General features: G+C 41.2%; 1 protein-coding gene across 1 annotated transcript in view; it reads right to left on the reverse strand.

Moving 5' to 3' along the window:
• The window catches only part of LOC306840365 (latent-transforming growth factor beta-binding protein 2-like), an 87968-nt gene extending 64496 nt beyond the window's left edge, over positions 1-23472 (reverse strand). Inside the window, exons 1-3 of the mRNA XM_079369597.1 lie at positions 22519-23472; positions 19709-19782; positions 9735-10005 (exon numbers count right to left, since the gene is read on the reverse strand). Coding sequence (XP_079225723.1) covers positions 9735-10005; positions 19709-19782; positions 22519-22979 — 806 coding nt within the window. The 5' untranslated portion in view covers positions 22980-23472. The remainder of the gene's footprint in view (positions 1-9734; positions 10006-19708; positions 19783-22518) is intronic.
• Between the last annotated feature and the right edge of the window lie 2590 nt (positions 23473-26062).

Below are 26062 nucleotides of genomic sequence, written 5' to 3' on the forward strand. Positions count from 1 at the left end.
GTACTGAATGATGGGGTTGATGCCAACGCTAAGCTGCATCTTTGCGCAAAGAGGGGGAATTGTTTTATTCAGAATTTTATTCATCCCAACAGCATTGGTGTATTTTAAGAGGTGAAAGGACTTTCAAAGGCCTGAGAGAAAAACTTAATCCTTTCTTACCCACCCAGTCAGTGCACCAAACCATCTGCACCAGCAGTGGTCAAACCCCGCTGTGGTCACACAACTCATTCCTAAGGCTTTATGCAAAACGCCCTCATCCATTCATCATTCACCACTGAGGTCCCTGTGTGTTTCTTTCAATAAACTCCTGAGGTTTGAACCTTACGAACACCAATAAATAAAACATCAAATCCCATGGGCATTCCCACTTTATTGTTGTTGTGTGTTTCTCATAGCAACATGGATGCACTAGTGTGGTGGTGAAGTTTGTATTTATTGGAAATTCGAAAATAACTCAACACTCGACCTAAATTACAGCTTTTTGTAAATGTTTAATCTTGTGGAGTAAATATTTTGAACTACTCTGGCTATTCTTACAGCTTGTTTTGCAAGTTAATCGTGAAGATTGCATGTCAACTTTTGTTTCACACGGTTAAAACTTGTAAAACTCTTCTTGATGTTGATAAATATCAATATTTTGACATGTCTGGAAATAAGATTTCTTCTCTTTCTTGCCCTGAGGTTGATGCGACTCTTATGTCTGCATGCCTACAGTGAACATTAAGTTACAGCCGAGCTGAGCATGAAGATCAGAAACGAGAGAATCAACCTTGATAGTGAAACAGATCAGCTCATCAGTTGTTAACACTTATATCTTACTTTTTTAATCCCCACAAAAATGTGAGTGTGAAAAGAATTTGTTATATTTAACTGGTTTGGGGAAATGTGGTTATTGGTACTTTTAACTAACTGATGTCGCCAATTTCACATTTACCATTCTTCTGATTGAAAACTAGATAAAACAAATCCCCCCCCACCATAATGTTGAAGTCCTACCTTCCAGTGCCTTTGAATAGTGCTCTTTGTATTTTCAGAAAACAAGCTTTAATGGGAGAATTGTCCTTCCTTTAATGACTTAACAATGATAATCCCTAATAAGAGTTCTTTGTAAAAATGTGTGCACAACACACGTACATTTGCTCAATCCATATTATACCTAAACATCAGAGAGGTGAAAAGAAGTTTAAAAAGTAACTCTACAGCATAAATAAGAACCAGTAAAAGAACTGAAAAACATGTGTCAAAAGACATAGATAATAGACAACTGATCTGATTTGATTATTTGGTAAATTAATTAATAATAAATGAATACTGCTATCTTCTCCCAGTGATAAGTTTATAAGTGGAAAACAACCGTAAATGATGACATTAACACTGAATCACCATGGAGAAGTAATTTAACTATGCCAGTCATGCCAGTGGCCCAATGACTCCAATACTATAAACTAAAAATAACATGAAAACACCAAGTCCAAGAACCATAGCTGTTCAATAACAGGCTTCTTTCTCCTGAAACAAGGACGAGTTCTTCTCAAGTTCTTCATGGCTGCATAAGGCCTAACATCAGTGTGCAATTAAGGCCCAGTCTCTCTTTGATAACATCTCTAGTCATTATGACTCGGATAATTGTGGGTCCTGGCAGAATATTTCCCCCTTGTGAAAATCTAGGGTGTGTCTGAGGGCTTATCGCACCAGCCACAGAGGCTGGATTAAATCATGTTCTCTCTGTCTGGTTGGCCTTCCAGGAATCCCGCTAGTAGCAGCCAGAGCCTGGGTGAACTGTATTAATGCCGAGTTGGATTGATTCATTAAACTTTTTCTTTTTTTTCCCTGCCCCATGGGAATGAGGCTTATATTGGAGCAACAACTGGGCCCCGCGTACAACTAACAGCAAAAAAAAAGCTTCTTGAGAAACGTATTTAGCAAAGACTATTCTTTGGTTCAACCGACGTTAAACTCATACACATGAAAGAATGAAGTTCCACTTAATTTTATAGGTATCACTTCCACTGTTGCCTGCATGAAAATAGATTTGTCAATTTGACATCATTGAGGTTTTCAGGCACTACATGATCAAAACATATGACTGCTGCTGTCTTCTAAATCACAGGCCAAAAGCTGTTAACAAAATTGTTCCCTCTCTTTCTCTAGGGGGGCAGTAGTAGTGCCAATCTGTCTGTTTTGACCTAAGCGTTCAAAAAATTGGAGGTTTAAAACTCTAAGAAGTCCAAAAAGGCCGGATTCAGGATGGAAGCAAAGCATTGTGGTTGCTGCGGTCCAGGGTCCTGAATCAAAACGCCCCAGGCAATGGTGAGCTGAGAGGCCATTCAATACTCTCCAGTTTATTGTAGTTGCTCTGATCATTCATTTTGTAAAATGCCACAAGACAGGTCAGCAGGAAGAGCTGTTACAATGTGCTGACTGAGGCTATGTTTAGGCTGCTCAGTGTCATATGTCAAACTACTCAACAGAAGTCTCAGAACTCTTCCAACAGGAGAGGAGAATGTGGACGAGGCTATAACATCAGCTTGAAAATCCATGACATCTTTACCAGAGATTTAAAGAAGAAGACCAGTAAAAAGTTACATTTTGACATTTGGAATTAATTGACGTGGTAAAAATATCCTTGTCAGATGTGCGGTTGCCCTTTATGTGCCCCACAGATTCTCTACATCCTGACATCCAACTCCATAAAGTGGTTCCACACAGAGTCATACTATTCTAATTGAAGCTTTCAACACCATGACCCGTATCTGGGAGATGCCTCTGATTGATGCTGTCTCCATCTGCCAGAGCTCTTCAGCAGGAGGCTGGAGTGCATTCTGGGATAGTCACCCTTCTTCCTCTAACTGCTGTACAGTATTTGTCCCTCAGCTGCATCTGCACAGGATGATTATAAGGACTTGGCTACGGACATCGAGCTCGGAGAGTGTGTTTGGAGAGTTTGGACGGAGAGAAAGACATATCTGTCCCACGCTGAGTTCTGAGTTCTCTATAGTCCTTTGTTCCCTCTGGCCTAGCAGGAAGCCAAATGCTCATGAGAATCGTTTGGCTCTGTGTTTGTAGAAAAACGCACCAATTCCTCCTGGCCTGGCTCAGTAACTTTTGCCACTTCATCTCAATCAAAAATTGACAGTACATCTCGATATTTTGAATTTCACTTCCCTCATTTCCTACTATCAATTATGTGACGCTAAAGTCAACTTAGCCTAACTTAGCATGATGCACATAAAGAGTTCACGTAAGGACAAGGTGGCCTCCACAGATGAGTCTGCACTCATTTGATGTAAAACCCACAGTAGCTGAGGTACAATCCCCCCCCCACCACGACCACCACCACAACCATGGAAGAGGATTTCCAGCATTGTTTTGTAAAGCCTGGTCATATCACAAGTAAAAGTGCTCAGCAGGGACCAGGGTCAGGGCAGATATAAAGTCTGTAGAACCAGCCTGCGAGACCAACAAGCTGACTTTGACCACAAGTTCAAGTTTATTCCTCTTATCGTCACAAGGACACAAATCACAGCTCTAGACACCCTGTCATGCCTGGTTGAGAAACAAGAATGATCCTGTGAAAGGGAGAGCACTGAACATTCAACCTGTGGGAATTACCCTGAACTTTACCCTTCTTTGCTACTTCAGCCCAACTCCCCATCTGCAGGCCTCCTCTGTTTTCACATCAGCCAAAAAATTAGACAACGGGATGATTCTGGACATATCCTCTTTGTAGCAAAGGAGTCTGCCAGGTGGTACAGTAGGAAAACTTTCACAGGATAAAATGTCTAAAGATACTGTTTATATTTGTCTTAAGAACACACATGTCTGATAGTCAAAGACATCAAGAGAATGGAAAGCTACTTTGGGATCTGAAATACTTTTTTAATTTATTAGCCTCTCAAGTGAGGAATGAGAAACCTGTTGAATGAATTTCCATTCCCATCTTTTAGTGTTTAGGATCATTTTTTATTTAAGCTCTGAGCTACCGCTACATTTGATGCCTCAGATTCTTCAGTGATCATCAATAAGACCAAATATTGATGATGATGGTTAGATAATGATTTTACACAGGTGCTGAGGTGACCTGGAGGTTTTTTGTCAGTGGCTCCCGTCAGCGCCGGTGGTGTGGTTTGTCTGGAGTGGGAGTGAAAGCAACCAGTGATCCATGATTAACAAGGAGAACTCCCACTAAGACCACAGTTTCCTCTGAGAAACTGCTGCGTGGCTGTGTGCAAAGTCTTGAGTCAACAAGTCACATAGCCACCGGGCTGATTACTCACCAGGCGAACGGTGAAGTCAGATATAAGCATAACAGTTAACGCAGAGAACGCTTAGTGCATCACCCTCTGAAGGGTCGCACTGCTTCACGTCACTGGGTGTTTTTGTTTTTCTTCCCCATCTTAATATGTTACTGGGTGGGACCAAATATGTAATCATTCCTGAATTACATTGCACTTTGCAAAATGTTACAGCAATTAACTTAATGTAATGGGCCAAGACATTGATGCATGGAAATTAAATTTTTACAGCTCAAATAAACAAACAGGGGTGATAAATAGGGACCCAACGATGATCCGTTCACTCATGAGATTTAGAGGGAGCAGTGTGAGCTTTTTCCTGTAAGTCTTCATTCTTATAACTTGTCTCAAGTATCTGCAATATTGACCCAACTACATTTTTCTGACCTAGATTCTATTTCAATATGTGGAATCATTTCTATAACTCAACAAAAGGCAGTGAATGACTGTGGTTCTCAAGGACTTGTTGGGGCTCAGCTGTACTTAAATTGAACGATAATTTGTAACTGATGGTTGAATTTTAAAATGATGAAGACAAAGTGCCTTTATTAAAGAGATAAATAGACAACTACCAAAGTACTTCCAGAGGACTGGCTATTAACTTACTGGCCTTTTCAGACTGAAAAGAATCAGTTAGATACGGGTTGTTGTTCCAAGTCCTGTTCGGATGATGAAATTATGAAGGAATCCAGGAATGCTGATTTCACAAACAGATCTATCAGTTTGAAAGTTCATCAAAACACTGCATACAAATACATTTTACAACTCTGGAAAGATATTGAAGTGGCAATTCAATCTGCAACTGAATTATCCCCATGTAAACAGTATAAAGTATTTTTCCTGTTGTCATGTATTTCTGGCCTGACACATTTCTGAGTGGCCAACTTGGTATAGTATTTGATGGATACGTTGATGGATGTTGTGCAGTTTTTTTTTTTTGGCCAAGATTTAGCAAGGTTTAACTCATTTTAGCAGGATAAGCCTTTTTTTCAGTTTGAGGCCTCTCATTTGACACCTCACCACTTGACACACAGGGGCCTCATTGAAATGAAATAGACTGTGTTTAGTTGATCATCCTGTCAAGTTGTAACATCAATCAGGCTTTGATGAATGATTCACTTCAGTTGCATCAAAAACTGTGGAATTGCGACACAAGATTTTTCAACTTAAAGTGCACCATTATCCGCAAACTTGACCCCAAGTCTAAACAATGTCTGTTCTCTATAACATAAGATCATATTCGAGAATTCAGTACATGAACTCGCTATCAAATCCACATGCTTAGCTCTACAGCAATAACAATGGGCTGTATGTAATATCAGTGTAAAGCTCTGTTATCCAGGTATCTGCTTCCAGCTGTGCTCAGTCTGGTTATGTAACAGAGACCAGAGAGGGATGACCTTTGGAGGGACATGCTGCACACTGAACACACATCCTGCTCTGCCCTGCTCTGTTTCCTACACAGGCCTGATGTCAGAGAGCGGTGGGGGTATAAAGTTGATATGAAGGACTCATAGGAGGTGCTGAATACGTCCTCAGAGCGTTATCGCAGTTCCAGCTTAGCCGGGAGTGTTCACCACTGGCCCTGACCTTCAAAATGGGAGCTGACAGACGAGCTGTGATCTACAGGATCTGCTGCTGACGGGGACAAGCCTTTCACTATTGCTGAGCACAGCGCTCACAGGAAACACTGGTCTTACAGTGAAACTCATGAGGTCAGAGGAGGAAACGGTTATTTGTTTGCCAGCTGCATATAGGATGTAACTTTCTTTAATTTTACAGTTTTAATCCTGCAGAACTGGCAGCTGGGACGTTTGGGAGACAGTTCAAATGGTCAGAGGAGAAACGGAAGACTGCAGACAGGAATACAAGAGGAGGGAGTAGGGTGTGGAGTTGTATTCCCATGCTCCAAAATCCCACTAAACAGAAGGCTCCTCGTATGTTTTGTCCATCCCAAGAAGAAGACTTTTTCTTTAAGACTGTCAATCAAGCTTTCGGTGTAGTCAGCAGTAAGAGATAAAGGATGTATAGCCAAGACTTAACCTTCCGCAAGTTGCTGTTATTTACAGTCCGACTATTAAATTACAAGTGTGGAGCTGGAATTTAGAGATGTTTTCAGCTGCCCTTCCAACAGAGCTAAGATTACATTACAGCAAGTTGTGTTCCACAATCCTGTGACTGTTCACCAGTACAAAGCATATCGTAAATGAAACCACTGTGGATGATGCTTCTTACACTACCAACAGAAACCAGAAGGTTTCCGACAACAAAAATAATTTCAGCTCTTTAATGTTCTAAAAGATGTCTGATTTGACAAACCTTCAAAGCATCATGTTAGAAACAAATAGCCAGTAATGTGTTGGCAACGCGCTTAAAGACATGCGAAATTCTGAAATACTATTTCGGTATACCGTCTTTGTGCCAAAAATAATGGCAACTTAAAGACCTGTGGGTTCTGTTAAGATGCATGAAAATGTTAATTAAATTAATACTGGTGTGTTTGAAAACAGCTACTGACAAAGTTTCGCCAAAGAGAGGAGAGATTCTTAACTAAAATATTAAGAATTAATTTGCTGGTGACCATGGAAATAATAGAAAAAAATTGAAATCCTCCAAATTGGTTATTTAAATAATAGTTTTGTAAATACACTTGTCCCAGAGAGCAACCAGATGCTCAGATGTTGCTCAGCACCTGATCAAAAATCTAGTCTCTATAACTGCTTGTTTGAGGTGCTGACCTGCTCATCAGATGAAAAGCTATTTAAAATAGACCACAGACACGACCTTTTCCCTGTGTTGACGTGTGCACACAGCACAGTCTCATCGCTTCGACTTTACAGGCAAAGCGAAAGGTACGCGAATCACAAGTGTGATTCACTGAAGCTTATATCCTGTGATTTGATCTTTTACCGCTGAATGTATATGACTTTATCTGTCTCTCATTAACAACTTCTATTATTATCATTCTTTTTGTTCTCTCCCTCCTTGTCAGTCTCATTCCTCCTCTGCATTATTCGTTATTCTTGGCGCCGCTTGTCAGACCGGGTCAGTAACAGGGTGCTGCTGACATAACAAGTCAAGTCCGCTCCAAGAAAGACATATATAGTTCCTCACACCTTCTCTAGTAGGGGGAAATTAAAAGAGACTGGCTTGGTGCTGCGTGTTCAGGGTGGCCTTTAACTCCCTCGAGTGACTAAGTGGGGGCAAGACCAACATGATCTATCTCAGCCCAAGCGTCTGTCCTCCCTGCTCCTCTTCTTACTCTTTAATTGAGCCTTGGCTCTGGTGTTGTCTCACTCTTTGTGACCTCACATTGCTCGTGCTTTCCTGGCTTTAGAAACAGTGGAACCTCAGCCCTGATATATGAAACCGAGACTCGCATCCACCGCCTCTCCAGGGGGAAAAACTGTTCCACCCCAAAAAGATCATTCTGGGCCGAGAGAATGCAAAACATTTGCAGCGGCTCACGGGGACTGATTTTTTAAATTACACAAGCACTCAAATAGATTCTTGGACGTTTGTTTAAAGGAGAGTCAACTATTTCAATAATTGTTTGGCTGATTTTACGGTGAAGACATACTAAAGATTTGGCAGAAGTTTTTACTCTGTCCGGAAAATTTGGTTACAACAACTAATAATTGGATTAGTCTGTGCTGCGTGCTTGGAAATTGTGCGCTCTAGCAGAGGGAAATGGCTCATCTTGAACTAAACAGTACCTCTTAGTAACAGTGAGTCAGATTCAGATGAAAAATGAGAAGTCCATACAGTCATAATAGGGGCATTTGTGACTCAGTACCACTGTCTACTACTGACAGGGTTTCTCTTTATATTTGCCTCTAATGTGTGACTCAGGACACAAACATTCTCTGAGTCAACAACAAACAAAACATGTGCAATGCAACTGTGCAGCCTTTAGAGGGCTTGTATTGATTAGAAGACTTTCAATGACTCTACATTAACCGTAAGGGGAAGGATGATGGATTAAAACTTCTTATGAAACATCTTCCAAATCACTTAGTAGAGTTTCAAAGAGCTACCAAAACATGTGGGTGCTTTGCTGGCGTAATTCAATAACATCAAAAAAAAAAAAAAAAAAGAAACCATGACAATTAGCATGACTAGCATCATAAAAGTCAGCTGTAATTGAAGATGTTTGAGTGGTCTGGTCAAGAAAATCACCCTGTTGACAAACTGGCTAAAGAGCGTTTGGTGCTAAAACAAATTATAGTCATTTAACCAAATGTGTGCAGATTAAAAAAGGACTGGGCCTGAGTCCAAATGCAACACAACTTGACAAGATAGTTAGAGCCTGTAAGCAATAACAATCCATCAAAAATATTCCCGGAAGCAATTATTCCCTTCTAGTATCCTTGATCAAGAGTATGGTAAAGACATTAATCAAGGCAAAAACAATAATTCCAACAAGGCTGGAACTAAAACGGTCAGAGTTCATGCCAAGAAACTATTAGGCCTGTCTGATTAGCAGTCTTTGGAGAATTTGCTGACAGAGTCCTTCGTTTGAGCAATTATTAGTTGGATACATTATAGTCACAGTTACTCCAGTAAATCAAAGAGCAAACTCAGATGTTTTAGGCCTAATAAAAATACAATCCAGCTACTTTATTTTCATAGCAAACAGCAAGGGTTAGAACCTCTGTTGGGTAAATCATGTTATACTTATACTACAATGTTTTTAAGATTTAGTGTTGAGCTTTTTTGGCCATGACAGCAAAGCAAACAAACTTTGTTTACTATTTAAATGATACTTTTAAACATGACACCATTCATCTGGTTTGATTTATTGCAACAATAAATAAACTCGCAGTGATCAGGGATGTAAAGAACTACTGTTTCTTATAAAGCATTTAATATTAATTTACTTTGTGTAAAACCTTCTAAGATGTAATGGTACACTGAGCACAGATTTCATTAGCTTAGATGCTACATTGACTTTTATTCAGACCATCCTTAACTGTGCAAAGAAAGCAAGAATGGTGTGCAGGTAGGTACAAATCAGGGTTTGTTCTTTCATAAACATTTTTAACAACCTGGCATAACTCATTGTCATACAGATCTAACTAACAACTGTACGCCCTAACATTTAACAAAATCTAACAGACACGCTAACTAGCACTGACTTCACATTGCCTATTTCAAATAAAAATAAAATGTCATGCATCCAAATGCCAGGGAGTACTAAAGAGCATTATGTTAAGAAATTTAAAAGAGCACCACCATCTGAGCTAACAGCTATCACTCACTTGATAGTTTTATAACTTTTTGCTTACTAGCTAGAGAGGTCAATAAATGTGCCCTCCAAGTAATATCTTATCGACTCCTTTCTTGAGAAGTATTTTGGACACATCCATATTAGGCAAAACTATAGGCTCCTCCTGGCTATTTTAAGATTTTTTAGAGATACACAGCTGCTTCACTTACACTGGGTGGACAGGCTGTCTTGTGGTCGCAGGTCGTGGGGTCTGGACCTTGTAAGTATCAATGGCCTGCCTTTCTGAGGGCCTTCTCCGTGGTTGGTCTTTCTGGAAAGGGTTGGTTCCAGGTTGAATGCGCCTCAGGCTGCCTCCGTCACGGATGTACACTTGCTCTGGAGCCACCTCCTCACAGCGGGGCCCCTGGAAGCCGGAGCGACACACACAGGTATGTGGGCGACTGCAGGAGCCTCTGTTCTGGCAGGGGGGCTGGCAGTCAGCTGAAAAGAGAGGGCACAGATGGATATCAGGTTTTCAGTAGGTCATGTCAGAGCACAAGCCCTGCATGTACTGAGCAGTTGCAGAAATATCTTCCCCTGGTTTGAACAACAGGGCTCACTTTAAATTGATTCAATAACAGGTGCATTAGTTTCACGTCTCAGCCCTTTTCTGTCCTTTTCAGAGAGCCTGAAGGGGCTGTCATGTTTGATTTCTCTTGAGCCTTTAACAGCTCTGTGTAGTCTGAATGATTTGGATGAATTACATTGAACCCTTATCCAATTTCTCACTAAGGTAAACCCTTTAGCTTTGCTCCAGCTATTTGCCATCAGCATTCCTATACAGAGTGATTTCCGAAAAGTACCTTTTGTAACTCTAGTCTAGTATCCAGTGTGTGCTTTTTTCTGAAACACAGCAGCTGCAAGGGTAATAAAAGAAGGTCATAAAAATTAGCAAATGAGAAAAACGTTTTGCTTAAGTCCAACTGCAAATAGACTTCATGTAAGAAATGACCCGTGTCTTTTGTTTGAAAAACAAAGAAAATGTGAAGGGGTTTACTGTGTTTTAAATACGAATGTGTGCATAATATTTATCATCTGTCTACAAATACATAGAGCTGAGGTCATTTCTTGGTCATGTAAAAATAATCTGTGTCATTCTGCCCTACCATCCCACCCCTACTCCCATCACAGCCAAGATACTCGAGCACTGAAAGACCAGCGGCATGCAATTTAAAGTAAACGAGCTCACGATCTTGTGGCACGAATGTATGTTATAGACAGCCCTTTGGGATTTATGGCGTTGTCCTTAAACAGTAAATCTGGCCACTGGTCTGTGGTGGCTAAAGCAAACAGCGGTGCTCTGTCAACACGGCTACGGAATGCTATTGACACAGATGCTGTGGACACTGACAGTTTGCAGGCAGGAACCCTGCCATGGCACTTGGCAGTGAGGAGTGCTGGCAGTTTGAGAAGGGCCCACTTGGTGCGAACAGTGCTCTACCTGCTGCACATTTCCTGTTATTGTGATACAGCTCAGACTCTGGAGCCACTTAATGTTTCTTTTAGAATTGAGTGAAAGGGAGGGAACAACATTTGTATGAAATGTATCTTCTATTTCAACAGACATAACACAAAATAAGTTTTCCAATCTAATTAAAACTTGAATATGCATCATCATCCTATTGTATGATAAGAAAAACAAATTGAGGGAGATTAAGTATCAGACAATCATTGCTTGCTTTGGGTTGAAGCAAATTTATCAATTTTATCACTCAAGCATTTTGTTTAAACGACCCGTAGGAAAATATAGCCCTTTTTTTGGATGGAATATACACATTTAAAGAGGGTGGTCATGGATTTGTATAACTTTGTATGTGATGTGAGTTTTCCATCATGGGATAAAAAAAAGAATCGCACGAGTTCTGTATGGCGAGGTCTTAAATACATCATCTAACTAAAGTTCAAACTGGCTTGGTGCCACCCCCTGTCCTGAATCTGTTTAACCTCAAGTTTAGGGATAAAGAAGTTGATCCAATAGGCTAAACTTCCAGTGACATAATGCTGTAGGGGAGAACTTGGTAATGTGTTAAACTACATACTCTAAATAAACAGTCTAAAGAGAAAGAGAACCAGCACAGGGCGGAAAACTAACAAATAATGGAGATTGCCGGCTGGCTTACGATTGGATATGTGTTCATTCCTGTCACGTGTGACTTGAGGGACAGAAATGACACCAGACAAACATGTCGCCTGTGCAGACAATAGAGAGAACAGGTCAGTGGATCAGGTCCTGGCATGTTGCCCCACATGAAGCCTGTAGCGTGGCCATAGCGCACACTGTCACTGCTTGTCTGTGTTGTCTCTGGGCCCTGCCTCTGGGCTGTTGAACACATTGTCACAGTAATTGCTGTCATGCAGATTTGTCTTCACATCATTAAAACTAATTGCCTCACATTCCATCCATTTTGCAAATATGCGCAGCAATTATTACTTTGGGCAAGTAAAAATTAAATGACAATCCATCGGAAATTAAAGAGGAGAAATAACAAACATTCCTGGCATTACCACTTCAGTTTTAATTATGACTTAGACACACTGGCCAAGTTTCTGGAGTTTGTGTTTGGATCCAGTCATCTGAAAAGCGGACGCTAATAGAATGTTGTTGGAGGCATTGAACCATCCAAACAAACATGCTGATCCAGACAAACACATTAGTACTTTTCTACTTATACAAACTATAAAACAAGATTATTCCCATTGTCGGAGCTCTTGATTGAATATGAGGCAATCCAAGTGTAGTTATGTAGCTATTTAAAGCAAATCAAGGCATTAAAGTTGGTATTGTGTTTATTTCACTCGCGAGTTACATTTATAAGCGCAGGTTTGCACATTGGGTCCTTCAAGGAAAGTCCCCCCCCCCCCCCCCCCGGACTTTCGTTTCCAACATAGGGCTCATTTCTAGTCCATTACAATCCACCAGAGATCCACCTTCCCCTCTCTCTCTGCGTCAGGGTAACAAAACCCATCAAATCTTTACAGTCCTTTCATTCATCCAGGGGGGCAGCCTGAAACCAATATGTGACATTTCTTTAAGATGCAGTGAAATCTCTCACTTTACACAGGTCAACAGTGCTGCCAAAGGTAACTTGACATTTTGAAAATAATGTTGATAGTGAAAGCATAATCGCAACAATCTTGGACCCCTTACAAGCTGAGCACATTATGCGCCATTATGAGATTTAGAGGCCGGGAGCTGAAAAGGTCGGATTAGGAATCTTTTTAAACCCTGTAACTGAGGGACAGGAAGTTGGGGAATAGATAAAATTGCATGTGATATTATTGGTACATCATGTGACCTTTAACTGGATGCAGCAATGTGGCCATTTTTTTATACTATTTTAGTAGATAAAGTTAAGGAAATTGTGTGAAAACTCAAGGCAGACTGATTGAATGTACAAGCATGAAGGAAACTAAAGCCTTGAATCAGTTCAAATTGTGTTCTTTAAAAAAATTGCAAAAAACAATTTTGCACAAAACTGCAGAGCATGACTGACAAGTCTAAGAATCTTGTGACTGAAGACGAGGTCTGGTAAACCTCCTGTGATGACAGCATGAGCTTCTCCTCTTTTGGAGTCACCACCTAACCTGACAGATCTAATAAAACAGTTCAAGTGGTGAAGATTGTGGGAAGCAGCAGGAAAAGACAAGCTTTAAAAAAGTTGCCTCTAACCAGACTTACTATTCACTGAGGAAGTAAAAATTGGTCTATTGAGCAGTTAATACAATTGCTTCTTAATGCTAATCACTTCAAGTGAGTGTTGATCTGCCTACAACATGTGATTTCCACATGATTGCCAGTACAAGTGCTTTCATCTCAGGCTTGCCAAGCGCTAACTTTGCCTGTCTACAAAATAACTGCTGTTACTAAAGTTCAGAGACTAACCTCTCTGTTGTGCTAATCAGATACAGAAAGGCGGGAGCTTGCGCTGTTGGACTGATCCTTCATTTTCTCAAAGTGGTAAATCTTACAAGGGTAATATTTCACCAGATTAAGTTGCATCTGTTCGAAATGCACATTTTTCAATCACAGTGTGGGTTTTTTGGTCGGATACAGTAGTAGGAGCTTTATTCTCCAAAGCCACCTCGGCTCTGTGGGGGGATTTTGTTAACCTACGGCTGACCCATGACACTGTGTACATTATTTTAAACCGCACTATAGTGTGCCTCCACCACACCCCTCTGACTCCAACCTTCAGCCTCTAATGAGCCACATGCTCGGTCGCTCTGTGGAGGATATCTGGATGTGGGGGCGTGTGCCCGCAACTTGAAAAGCTGACTCTGTGAGACGTGGTGTTCGTCGCAAAGCCAAAAACCCCATCTTCCTGAGGGATCAGATCCCAACAACTTCCATATGGTCTTTAAGCAGGAGGGTGCTGTGATATATGGTGAAGTATGGGCTGCTCTAACAACACTGTGGCTCAGCGAGCGTGTGTGACTGAAGGAGGCGGGTGTTTGTTGTAATTGTTGCTTTTAGCAAGCACATTTTTTGCTCTAGGCTTCCTGTTTAAGGATCTAAGGGAGTATTTTTGTGTCATGAAAATGGAGGAGCAAATATTGACGAATACTTTTCAACGGGGCCAAGTTTGTTCTACTTATTTCTTCATTTTTCTGCATTATAACAGCTCATGAACAAAGAAGTGCAAATAAACAAGAGAGAAATTCTACAGAAAGACGTCTAGGGTCCAGACGTTGAGTAATTCTTCATTTTCACCACACTTTCATCTATGGTAGCAATTACAGAAACATGTGGCGCAGGAGCCTGCAACAGGACCCAATTGCAACTTACAAACAGACACACCAGCTGGTGCCTAGAAAGTAGCACTCCTGGTTTGTGAAGACAAACGGAGAGCGAGCTGTCCAGCGGGCGTGTTAATGACGGGTTCTGGGATCATGGGGTGTATATTGATTACAAGATCTGTCTAATGACCCATAACTCTCTTCAGGACTGCCAAAAGTGAGTTATGCCCCTTTACTCTGAACTGTGCGACCCCTACAAATCCTCACTTGACATATAAAGCTGACGAAGACTCTGCGGCTGTCTGTGCCGCGGTGGTTTCCACCCCGGCTCATAGACGTCACAAAAAAAAAAAAAAACCTAAAACATTTTGAAACCTCCTCCTGTTCTTGTAAAAACCGAGCGTGCTGCTGGGAAGTCTTGGTTTTTATCAGTGTTTGGTCCTTTCCTTCTCCAAAGTGAACTCTTTGATGGATGCTGCAGAATGAAGGCAATGCATGATTGAATAAGTGAGATTCTCTGATTTATCATAAAATGCATCATACCTATACTGCATCTCTTTTTTTACACAGGATGCTGACTCATCATGTCAACAGACATGAGCAGAGCTACTCATGTCCTGGTGAGCCAGTGGGTCATGGTGTGCAAGTCATGTGCTTGACTCTAGTTCATGACCTCCAGCTGTATGTTTAATACTATGCCTTACAGTGTAAATGCCGTAAGCCCCAAACAATGCAGTTTCAAACACTTCTTGTGCGTGACAAATCTCTTTGCTACCATTGAAAACACAAACATGTGACTCATGTAGATAAGAGCAATTATCACGGTTCTATTGATGTGCAGATATTAAAGCCGACATCCTGAAGAGGATTTATTATCTGAACACAGAGGACAACGGCACAGTACCGTTACAGTAAGATCAGATATATGCAGATAATCTGTTGTGTGTCAGGAAGGTTTACAAAAAGCAAACAGAGAAGGATTTTATTAGGAGAAGACAGCAAACGTCATATTTTGTGATGGTTTGGAGGTCAGAAAATCATCACATGTGTTTGTCCATGGTACTTTGCCAGCTGCTTTGCGCCATGAAGTTGGAGAAAGGTAGACTGTTAAAAAGCGTTTCACAAACAAGATTGAGTGCAAATAGTGTGAAATGAGGTCAAAAGGCAACATTTTATACTTTTGCTATCACACTATTGTTATTGAATCCACATTTTTGGTGGATTTGACATCCGTGAAAATTTCTCATTAAAAAGAGCTTAAAATGACTAACATTGCTATCTCTCAAGCCTGGCGTGCTTCAATCCTGCTCAAACTTCACCGGGGTCATGATGACATTAGGGAGACGTGCTTGATGGTGTATCTTTTGTTTGGAAAGAGAGGGACAGTTACCTTGCGATGGCAGATGTATGCAGAGGGGAGATAAAGAAAGAGAGAGACTTTCTGCATAAATAGTTTTTTTTTCTCATTGGGATGGGGCCCTGAGCAGCACAGCAGGCCAAAGAAAGCTGGAAGGCAATCAAAAAGAAACTCCTCTTTGCCGCGTCTCTCTGTGTCAATCACCAACTGCTTAAGAGACTGAAAACAACTGTATTCATCCATGTGAATGATGCGCCTTTCATCTACATTTCTCTAAGACAGCAACCGTTTAAAATCAAGGGCCATCTGTGTGCTTTTTTTCTTCGAGGATTTATCTGTTCACTGTTGGCTTTTCTTGCAGCATGTTGCCATATGTAGCCTACCACGTGCTCAGGGTTTAAAAAAAACAAGTGATGTATAGTGTGGTGAAATGAATTCCACAGCAGAATCTGAACGCCTGCACTCCAGGGAGCTCTATAAGCTCAGGTAAAAGCCAGTAAAGCCAGTTCCTGTCTGTGCCACAGGGAGCCTTTCACCCATCTGAAGTGCTCTATATAGTCCCGTACATTCACTCTGTGTGTGGTAAACCATGCCATTAATCCAATTACAAAAACAGCCATGTCATCTGGAGGAGCCAGAGCAACGCTACATAACTCTGATATACTGTACAGTGACCCTGCCAGTAGGAGCTATGCTAACATGTAGCATTTATTTTTATTCACATGAGCAGCAAAGTTAGACTGCAGACTTTTTCCCAAGACAGCCTGGCTGCAGACCTCCAAGACTTTCCAGTCCACATTTATTTAGATCGACAACAAATAGATTGAATGCGTTGAAATTTGTGCATAACTAAGACGTAACTATTGAATACAACATTTAGGATTGAAGAACGTATAAGACCTTTAAGTCCAGCTGAAGATCAACTGCCATATGTTGGCTCTTCCCTCATCTTTATCTCAGCATAAATATATTTATTAAACAATCCGGCAGGCTTAGCTGTGCTTTGTGTTTAGTGCTTGTGGTTATCATGGTTAAAAGCCTACTTTCTAAATGTCAGCATGATAGTGGAGAACATTTTAGCAGTCAGATGACACCACTGTGTAGAAATGTATTAAAACTTCACAGAGCTCCTCGCATGGCTTTACGCTATTATCTTAGCTGACTATCAAATGGCTTGCCAGAAGCTCATTTAGCTCTCTGTGTGACTCGTCCTTCATTTACATACAGTTTGAGTGAAACCTACAGTCAAAGGGGTAGAGATAATAGATAAGCCTCTGAAAGCAGATACAAAAAAAGAACAGATCAAATATGAACATAATTTCCAGAAACACTGGCTTTAAAAGTTTTTGGGGGTTTTTTTGTCAGAAAATCTTGTAAACAAAACAGTCATTCTACACAGATGTGCATATCATCTAATTGGGGGGTCACTGTATTTATCCTAAACCTTGCAAAAATTCAAACTTTCTTCCTAATTCGAAAGCAAAGACAAAACTGTTTTGGAAACAGATTACTATGGGCATCCCCAAAACAAAACCTATAGGACAGATTTCACCAAGCTAACATAGTGTTTTTCCCTTTTTTATAATTACTGTCATGTGTACAACATTCCCACAGTCAACCATTGGTGGCATGTTTATGATTGCTGTTGATCTACTGGTGAAGCGTAGTATTCAATTATATGAAAATAAGTGCAAGAGTTTGTAAAAGGTTTGTGATAATTTAGGCATTGAACTCTCATCCAAATGAATGTGTCGTTAGTTCCTGTGTCTATACCAGCAGCTCCAGTCTTCTACTACAGTATAACTCAGACAGGATTTATGCTGGGTTGTGAGTGGGTGAGGCTACAATAAGCATCCTCTTCATCTTAGGAACAATATGCTTTTTGATGAACAGATGTGAATCTCAACACTGAGGGGAATAAGTGCTGACCCAGAAACAAGATGCTTCATTTAGTTGTATGGTAGCTTGCAAGTCAACAGATGGAAGTAGAGCTGGCTCACACCTGGACCCACTTTACCAGCCCATCACATCACGCACGCACGCACCTTTGATTTTTGCCCGTCATTAATAAAACTTATATTGGTCATAAGAACCTTTTATCTTTAATAACAGGGGTTAACATAGCTGGAGGGGAATAAACATGATGCAGAAGTGGAAAGGAAATATTTTGTTCTTCTTTGTGGATAGCTTAACACACAACTAGGCTATTTTCAGCACATGGAATTTGCGTAAATACACAAACAAGTCTGCAAACAATCCATCCTAAAGTTGAAAACAGAATCACTCAGTACCAAACCCTTCGGGGACTGGGAAGAACCAATTAGTCGTCCTAGAACCAGACCCACGGAGGCCCAGACGTAGAGCATTTTTCTGAGCTTTTCTTAAGACATGTAGGCGCACTCCATGGACAACAATTCCTGTCATATATTTGCTCTGAGCTCAACCCACTGAACAAGGAGTTATTGTCAGGATGCCATAATTCTAGCCTTCAGTTGAGGCCTACAGCTGACACTTTTAATATTAGTTATTACCTCAATCCCTTCATCGTGAATTTCCTGGACGCAGCTCACCCACGTTATGTTTTTATTTTTCTTCCAGCAGACAGGTTTGTTCCTTTTCCTTCCCCCACTGTGAACATGTTTTCTCATGCTGCCATCTCCTAATAAAGCAGCCCGGGTCTCTGGCAGGAACAGAGTAAAGATAGCCTGAGCCTGCTTTCCTCCATGGAGGTCTTATGTGGGGGCTACCAGTCTCAGCTCCAGTCTGGGGCCTTTGTGTTGGCAATTTGCCGGCAGTGGGGCTTCGCTCAGCTGATGATAGCACAGCCTCTAGTCAGACCTGGGTTAGGGCCAAGCTGTAAGAGGGTCCAGATGGTTGGACGGACCCTCAGTCTGCTCAGATGCACTGTCCTACTTGTTTAACATAGCAGTGTTAGACTGGACCTGTTACTTTCTGGCAGATTCAGAGTATTTACCCTTATTATTTGGGTAACTGCAGCTCTGTGTTAGGTGTAATTTACACCTCGGTAAGTGTGTCTTTAGCTGGGACTTGAGAAAAAAATTGGAGGAGTGCTTTACATTGGGCAGGAGGGAAGGAATATTGAAGGCTGCTGGGTCCAATCAGCTTGTTGTGTAATCTGGTGGCTGCAATGTGTGCTAACTTTGTTTGCATGTGTGCTTGGGAGATAATTAGAAGAGAACTGAGAAAAGAGTAAACAGAAATAAGTAAAGATTGATTGACGGCAGATAGAAGTCTTTTCAAGTGCTTGAATGCCAGCTACTACTGCTTTTACAGCACTCGTAAAATGTAAAGATAACTCTATCTAAAAAGCTCCCATTCCAATGTGTTATTTCAGACTGCTGCAAACAATAGTGGTCATAAACATGAAATTGAAACCTGACATGCAAGAGTAAATCTGGTGTAAGCTGCAGCCAACTGGGCCCCTTATAGGTCAATGTTAAGACTCTAACATACTAGCCCAGTTTCTACGTCTGCAGATTTAACAAGTTAAAGACATGCTGTAAAGATTCCGAGTATAAGAAATGGCTGATTATTGATCCAAAGCTGGAGTCTTTTATTCTGCTTTTAATGTTTTTAGCATGGTAAGATATTTAACACAGCTGTGGTAAAATAAATGAAGAGGCCGTCCCACCCATAATTAGGGGCTTTCTTGTGTCAAAAAAAAAGCCGAATGCAAAATGGTGGTGATTTTCATGTGAGGAGCGCACATGAAAAGAAAAGGCAAACACCACATGATGAACATAACCATGAGGCCAATAATATGTTCGGAAAACTTTCACTGGGCAATTCCACTTGACAGGATGGTCATTAGTCGCCATTTACTTTGTTAGTTTTCAGACTGTGTGCATAAGTTTGTAAAGCCTCTCTGTCTGCAGAGCTCTAATCATGTATGTCAGTGTGCTAAAATACGACACAAAGCCCTGCGTTTGAAATAGGAACTGTTGTCTTTTGAGCTAAGAGATGAAAGATGGATGAAAAAAGGATACAAATACATATAATTATCACAGGAAGAGAAGCATTTGTACTTACGTTTTATGCAGCGATTAGTTCCAGGGGCCAAAGCCCAGCCTGAGCAGCACTGCTGACCTCCACAGACATTAGGCCTGTACAAAGGAAGAACACACACAGAAGCCAGAGTGAAATAGACAACGAGAGCATGTATCTTGGCATAATCTTTGAGCAATAACATTGAAGGTGGAAGGCTTGAGACCATTGCATGACGAGCTGATCTGATTGCAAAGGCTGAAATAATTTCAGATCATCCTGATGTGGCTGGCCTATCGAAACGGACACCTTAGAGATTTGCTATAATTGCATTTTATTCAATAAAAAAAAAATGTCAGGGTAAGTCACGACACCCTATCGGAATATGGACCCTCAAGTCCCATTTTCTATTAGGCGAAAAATCCAGAGCAAAAACAAATAAAGTTATCTGAGCCTTGAAGGGATTATGCGAAACACACGGGACATGAAAAGCACCCTGCATCTTCTATAAATCACTGAGCAAATGAGAGATGACAAGTTTTTAACAGTAATAACTGGATTCTTTGCACTCTTTAATCCGCACTTGCAGCGCAGGCCAATTTCTGCAGTGAGAAAGATGAAAAGGCACCAGACCGCAAGAGCAACTTCGGGGCACAAGTCAACGCGGTGCCATGGCTCTGTGCCCCATCATCTTTTCACAAGATATTACAGTAAGTGGATGTCTGACTCACGGTGATTCGAGAAGATAAAAGAAATTGACTCATTGACCTCAGTAGGATTGCACTCATTAGATAGTGCGAGTCTTACTGAGGCGTCACAGGGATAACATGCAGTTGTTTGGGCCCTCTGGCAGGCTTAGCTTTGTCATAAATCAAACACATCACGCCAGGCTCGTGCCAAAAACCTCAAGTCATCCCATCCAAATTTCATAACGCATGCATGTAATGGAGAAACCTATCCAACACAAGAATAACGCCTCAGGTTAAAACACAGATAAAATCATGTTCACACCTATACCTGTAGTTATATTTTTATCTAAACCCCAACACGAGGCAAAGGAGTATTATTTCACCTTTAAGCTCTCGGCATCTGTCACACATCTGACAGGTGCATGAAAACAGACACACAGTCATTCTGAGTCAACAATGTAAAGGAGAGTGAAGTGAACAGAGCGCTGCCAGAGCCTCAGGGTGCAGTAAAAGGAGTGCGCTTACTGGGAACTCCAAGAGGAAATGTGTCATGAAAGCACTTTCTCTAACAAGTAGCGGATGATTCATCTGAAGCTAATGAATCAAAGTGTTAAAATCACAGAGCAGACGACAACAAGGTAATGTTCCCGCACAATTTATGTTACTCCACCTTTACGTTTCTTTTCAACTCAAAGAAGCTCATTCATTCAACACTGGAGCATGTTTTTTTGGCAATGTCGAGCAAGGCATTCAGCCCATGCTGAAATAAAGCATGTTGGATCCAGCTATTTGCTTTATGAGTGGCTTTATATAGACATGCATCAGTGAGACTGCCTAGTCTAGTTGATGGATTTGTTGGAAGAAGCTGCTTTTGGAGGTATGATATCAGGGCATGTTCATGCTGAATGATATTACATGTGCACTTTTTCAATACGTCATTACATTTCCTTGACGTCTCTGTCAATCATTTTGTCTCAGCTGTTAATGGGTCAGGGTTTGGTTTCAGGGTCCCACATCTTAGAGCCATCTCAACAAAAAAGCATATCATAGGCTGGCACGTGGATGAGAGATTTGTAGAATGAACTGAAATGTATGGTCATTAAATCCTCTTCAGCTTAAGACAGGTGTCAACCAGCCTGGCTGAATCCTCCTCGTGTTTGTTAGGGCCGTAAATTGGCCGTATAAACAATCAATTTCCTAAAGGTAAGAGGCCCTCGAATGACACACAAAAGAGATAATTCATTGGGATTTCAACCCTGGTTGAGCCATTCAAATCCCTCTCTGATTGTTATGTAAACATTCTCCCCTCCAATGTGTATCATGCTTTGTCCCTTTTGAACAAACAGGACTTGATGCACAAGGGTTCATTTAACAAACAGAAAGGGGCTCTAATATGGAAACAACCCATCGTCCTGGTTGGAGTTTAGCAGAGACAAAAAAAAAGAAGTGATTTGCAGCACTGAGAGAGGGCCATCTGAGAAACAGGTGTTTCTGATCACTAAGAAAATTCGCAAATGTTCACCAGCAGCCAAGATTCCATATGAGCCACTACAAAACATGGCCACGGGCAACAGCAAAAAACTGGGGCACACACATTGAAGTAGTCACTGCAGCTACTCTCCTACTATGAATTAAATATAGTGTAATGTGAAGTAATGGGAGGAAATGGTGATAACACAGCGTTGCATTAGTCTCAAATTAGTTCAGATGAAGTTCAACCATTTATATATGTTTGGTGCTCATTTTATGCTTCAACTATCAGACTAGTAATCAGGACAGGGTTTAACCTGAGCAATCACTCCATGTCCTGCCATGACCCTAATGACAAAATCAATATAACAGTCATTCATAATTAGTTGGAGTAGAAGTTCTACTTATTTGAATGCACTTTACATCCAGCTAGTTTTATATATTTATGGAGCCATTTTCTGTGGGTGATACTGTTACATCATCTCGTGGTTTGTTTTACAAGAAGTGAGGTTCTGCTAAAGTGGGCCACCACTACTTTACAGTAAACCACATGGCTTTATACTGTAAAATAGGTCACACACATTATTTAAAATGAGCCTAGAGCTCAGTCAGATCTCGGAATAAATTAAACACATGGATAAGGCAAAGTGAAACGTTGTAATAGTGGACTGCAGAGCACTTGGCTGTTACTCTTACCCTGTAAGTCTTCTTGTGCTGGATGAGCCGGACTTGCTGTTTTGCCTGCGGTTCACTTTGGTTCTGTGCTGCTGGCTGACCGGGTGCCTCGCGGTGCGCAGCGCACCATCCCGCGGTGCAGAGACGAGCTCTTCCCAGGAGGAGCTAGCAGAATGAACCGGCGCTGCTGCGGACATGAGCCTGCTATCCCCGTTTGAAGATGCTCCCCTGGGTAATCGCACCAGTGTCCTTAAGGGTGGAGAAGGTTCACCAGATGGTCCGGTGGATGCACTGCCCTTTGGTCCTCTTGGTGACTGACCTTGACTCCCCTCTCGGGACTGCTTCTGGTCCCAGACCGGCCAGCCGGCCCCCGCACCCTCTTTCCTCCCACCTGTTGTGTCCTTTTTACTTTCACCAATTTGCACCAGCGCAATAGTCAAAAGAATTAAAACAGCGAATCCTGAACGGTCCATTTTGAGCATGCAAACTTTTGAAAGTACCGCGTAAATTTGCAGACTGAGTAACAGTTTTTACGGGAACAACTAAGAAATCACAAATTAAACAATATCTGCGATTAGCCTGCAAGAGTTCAACAAGAAGGCATCCTCTCCCATGAATGAAAATAGCCTGGATACCTCTTCATAATGCCCAGGTAAGACTTTGTGCATGCAGTATGTCTTCTGGTTGTTAAATTAGCACCTGACTTTGGTCCAAAAACTAAGTAACTCTCAACTTTCCTCCTACCAGCGCTGAAAAAAATGTTATTTCAAGCAAACATTATTCCATCTGTTTTAGTTTATGTTAAACAAGAGGCGCAAAGAGAGCAGCAGCGTGCTGGCTGCAGGACTGCTGAAGCTGTTCTCCTACTCCAAAGTGAGAGAGTTTGATTCGTGCTCCCATGAATATCACCACCTCCTTGGATCTGAAGTCACCGGGAATTTTTGTAGGGATTGCATGCGCTTTGCAAGAAGAAACTCCCCCTTGTCGGCTGTGTTGTTGCTTCACTCGCCGCACCGCTCGGTCCATGTGCCCACACGCACTTTCTCTGCCAAGTTACATCATGTTACTGCGCTTCTTTTTATATGATTCCTGTATGCAGGATTATTTGGAATGATCATGAATACAGCTGCGTGAATAATTAGCTTCGTTCTAGATTTGACTTGACAGGCTACTACAATATCATGGAAATTTAAAATCCAGATGTTTTTATCTTAGACCTTGCAGCACTGATTGCTGGAATATTTAAAGTAAATGCATCCTCTATTATGCTTATATACATCAACGAGTGCAAGGTCAGCTCATCCTATTTTAGTGATAGCACTTTGTCAAATAATCACAACATACAAGCAATAAGTTAGTACACTTTGAATTTACTCTAAAGCAATTTAAAGCTCTCTGTTAAAACTCTATCTGAAATCTTGGAAAACTGGTCAGGTTATGTAACAAATCCCATTCATCTCCCACTCTCATCCATGCTGCATCATCACTTTCCTTCTGACTGTCTGGAAACAACACATTTCTCCTCTTCCTTAAGATCTTAAAACAACCCGAGGAGAGTTGGCTTCTTCCTCTGTTCAACCCACAAAGATGTGCGCCCATTTCTCTCATGACTGGTCCCTGAGCACCAACCACTCACATGACTGCAATCCAAAATACACAGCAGCAGAGATGAAGACAGTAGTTTGCCCATTCATTCTCTTTCCCATCAGAGCTGGGATATACAAACCTCTTAAAGGGGATTTTCATAACAAAAACACATGAAAAAATGGTTACTATATGAACACTGAGAGGACAGCGTTGCCCTCTTTTCTCTCAGATTTACAAGGAAACATCATGCCTGTGTGCAGACTTGGGCTGGGTGCCACAGCTGATTACAGCTCATCTTGCAGCCCATGAGAAATCTAATTAGAGAAAAGAAGCTGGCCACATTTGTCTTATGACTGTCCAGCAGAATCCCTCCTCCCCCAGGCCCAGGCCCACAGCCTGGCCGGTGTCAATGATTTTAGATCATAGCCCTTCAAAACGTGAAGCCTTGAAGGTGATCAGGACATGCACAGACACATCCAAAAAGAGTTCCCTGCTAAGTGACCTTTGTGAGTGAGTGAACAGCTGTCTGAAGCCAGGTCAAGAATTTACTTCATTTAGTGCTGTATTATTTTGTAGGCCATACTGTATGTTTAAATGCCTGGTTCCCCTTTTTTTTTTTTTTTTTTTTTTTTTTTTTTTTTTAAATCAAAGATGAACCCCAACAGGTTTTATTGTATTTTACACATGAAATTAAATACACTTAATTACACACTGTTAAACAACAAACATCTTGTTGGGAGGTGCAATTAAGCTGAACATAAAGCAGACTACAGTCTCCAAGACAAGACAAGCCAGGGATGAGACAGTGGGAATGACATGTGGGAAAGGAGTCTTAAAGCTGCTTTAAAAACATCTGAACATAAACGTTCCGTTCATATGATGTATTGCAGAACTGTAAATTATAACCGTTAAAGAAGCTCTATTATACCAACTTTCACCATTAATTATGCCATTCTTGGGCACCTATTAAGTAGGTTACGTGATGTGTCACTCATAAACCTCCTTATTTATATTATACTGGCTTCATGCCTGAAACGGTACATTTCAGCTGCTGTCTCTTTAGGGCCACCACATGCCCTCTTTACTCCAATTGGCCAGTTCTGTGTGAGCTTCCAGGTGGGCGTGTCCTTGAAAGCGATGCCAGTGCGGGCAGTGTAAAAGTGTTTTCATGTTAAGGTGATGTAGGGCGGACCCTGAAGTTGCAATGACATAACATTGTTTGGTCTCTGTGTGTAATTGGCCAGCTTCATTTCGTGTGGGCTTAAATGAAGCCACTGATTCACTAAATCCAAAAATAAGCTTTTTTACCCTTTCATTCATAACATTTTGGTAATTACCTCTTTGTACTTCCTTATATTTTTAAATAACAAATTTAGAAGGATATGAATAATTTATTACTTTACAAACAGTTAAGACGTCTCTCCCTTCTTGTGTTCTGTTGTCTTTTTATCCAAAAAGGCACAAATAAATAACCCTGCTTCGGAAACACTGAAGATGTACAGGGCAGCTGTTATGAAAGTAAGCCTTAACGGGCTCAATTTGATACAATTTGCAGCATCTGGAGGAACTCTAGAATAAATACCAGGAGGATGTCTCTGGCTTTGACCGACGCTTCTACACAAAGACTCCTTTGAATGCTCTGGCATGACAACCCAGCCACTCCTATCATCTTTCAAATGCAAAGCAGAAATATAACAGCGTTACATTGCACAGTTTCATAGGGCCATAGTAACAATAACAATACCCGAGACATGTAATTTTACTGAAGCAAACATTTTGTATGTACAGTATATGCGTGATCCATACAGCTCAAGTTGGATTTGATTTGGCTCTGGACTACTTGGTCCTTTTAATTGACCGATTTCTTAGATAATTTTCATGACATAACTGTAGGGGCAAATGTTCTGAGGGAGCTGAACTTACATAAGATGCATTCGAATGGACGGAGGTTGAAGTTAAAACTTTTCGAATGTATTCA

The sequence above is a fragment of the Symphodus melops genome, assembly GCF_947650265.1.
Source record: "Symphodus melops genome assembly, chromosome: 19".
Lineage (NCBI taxonomy): Eukaryota > Metazoa > Chordata > Actinopteri > Labriformes > Labridae > Symphodus > Symphodus melops.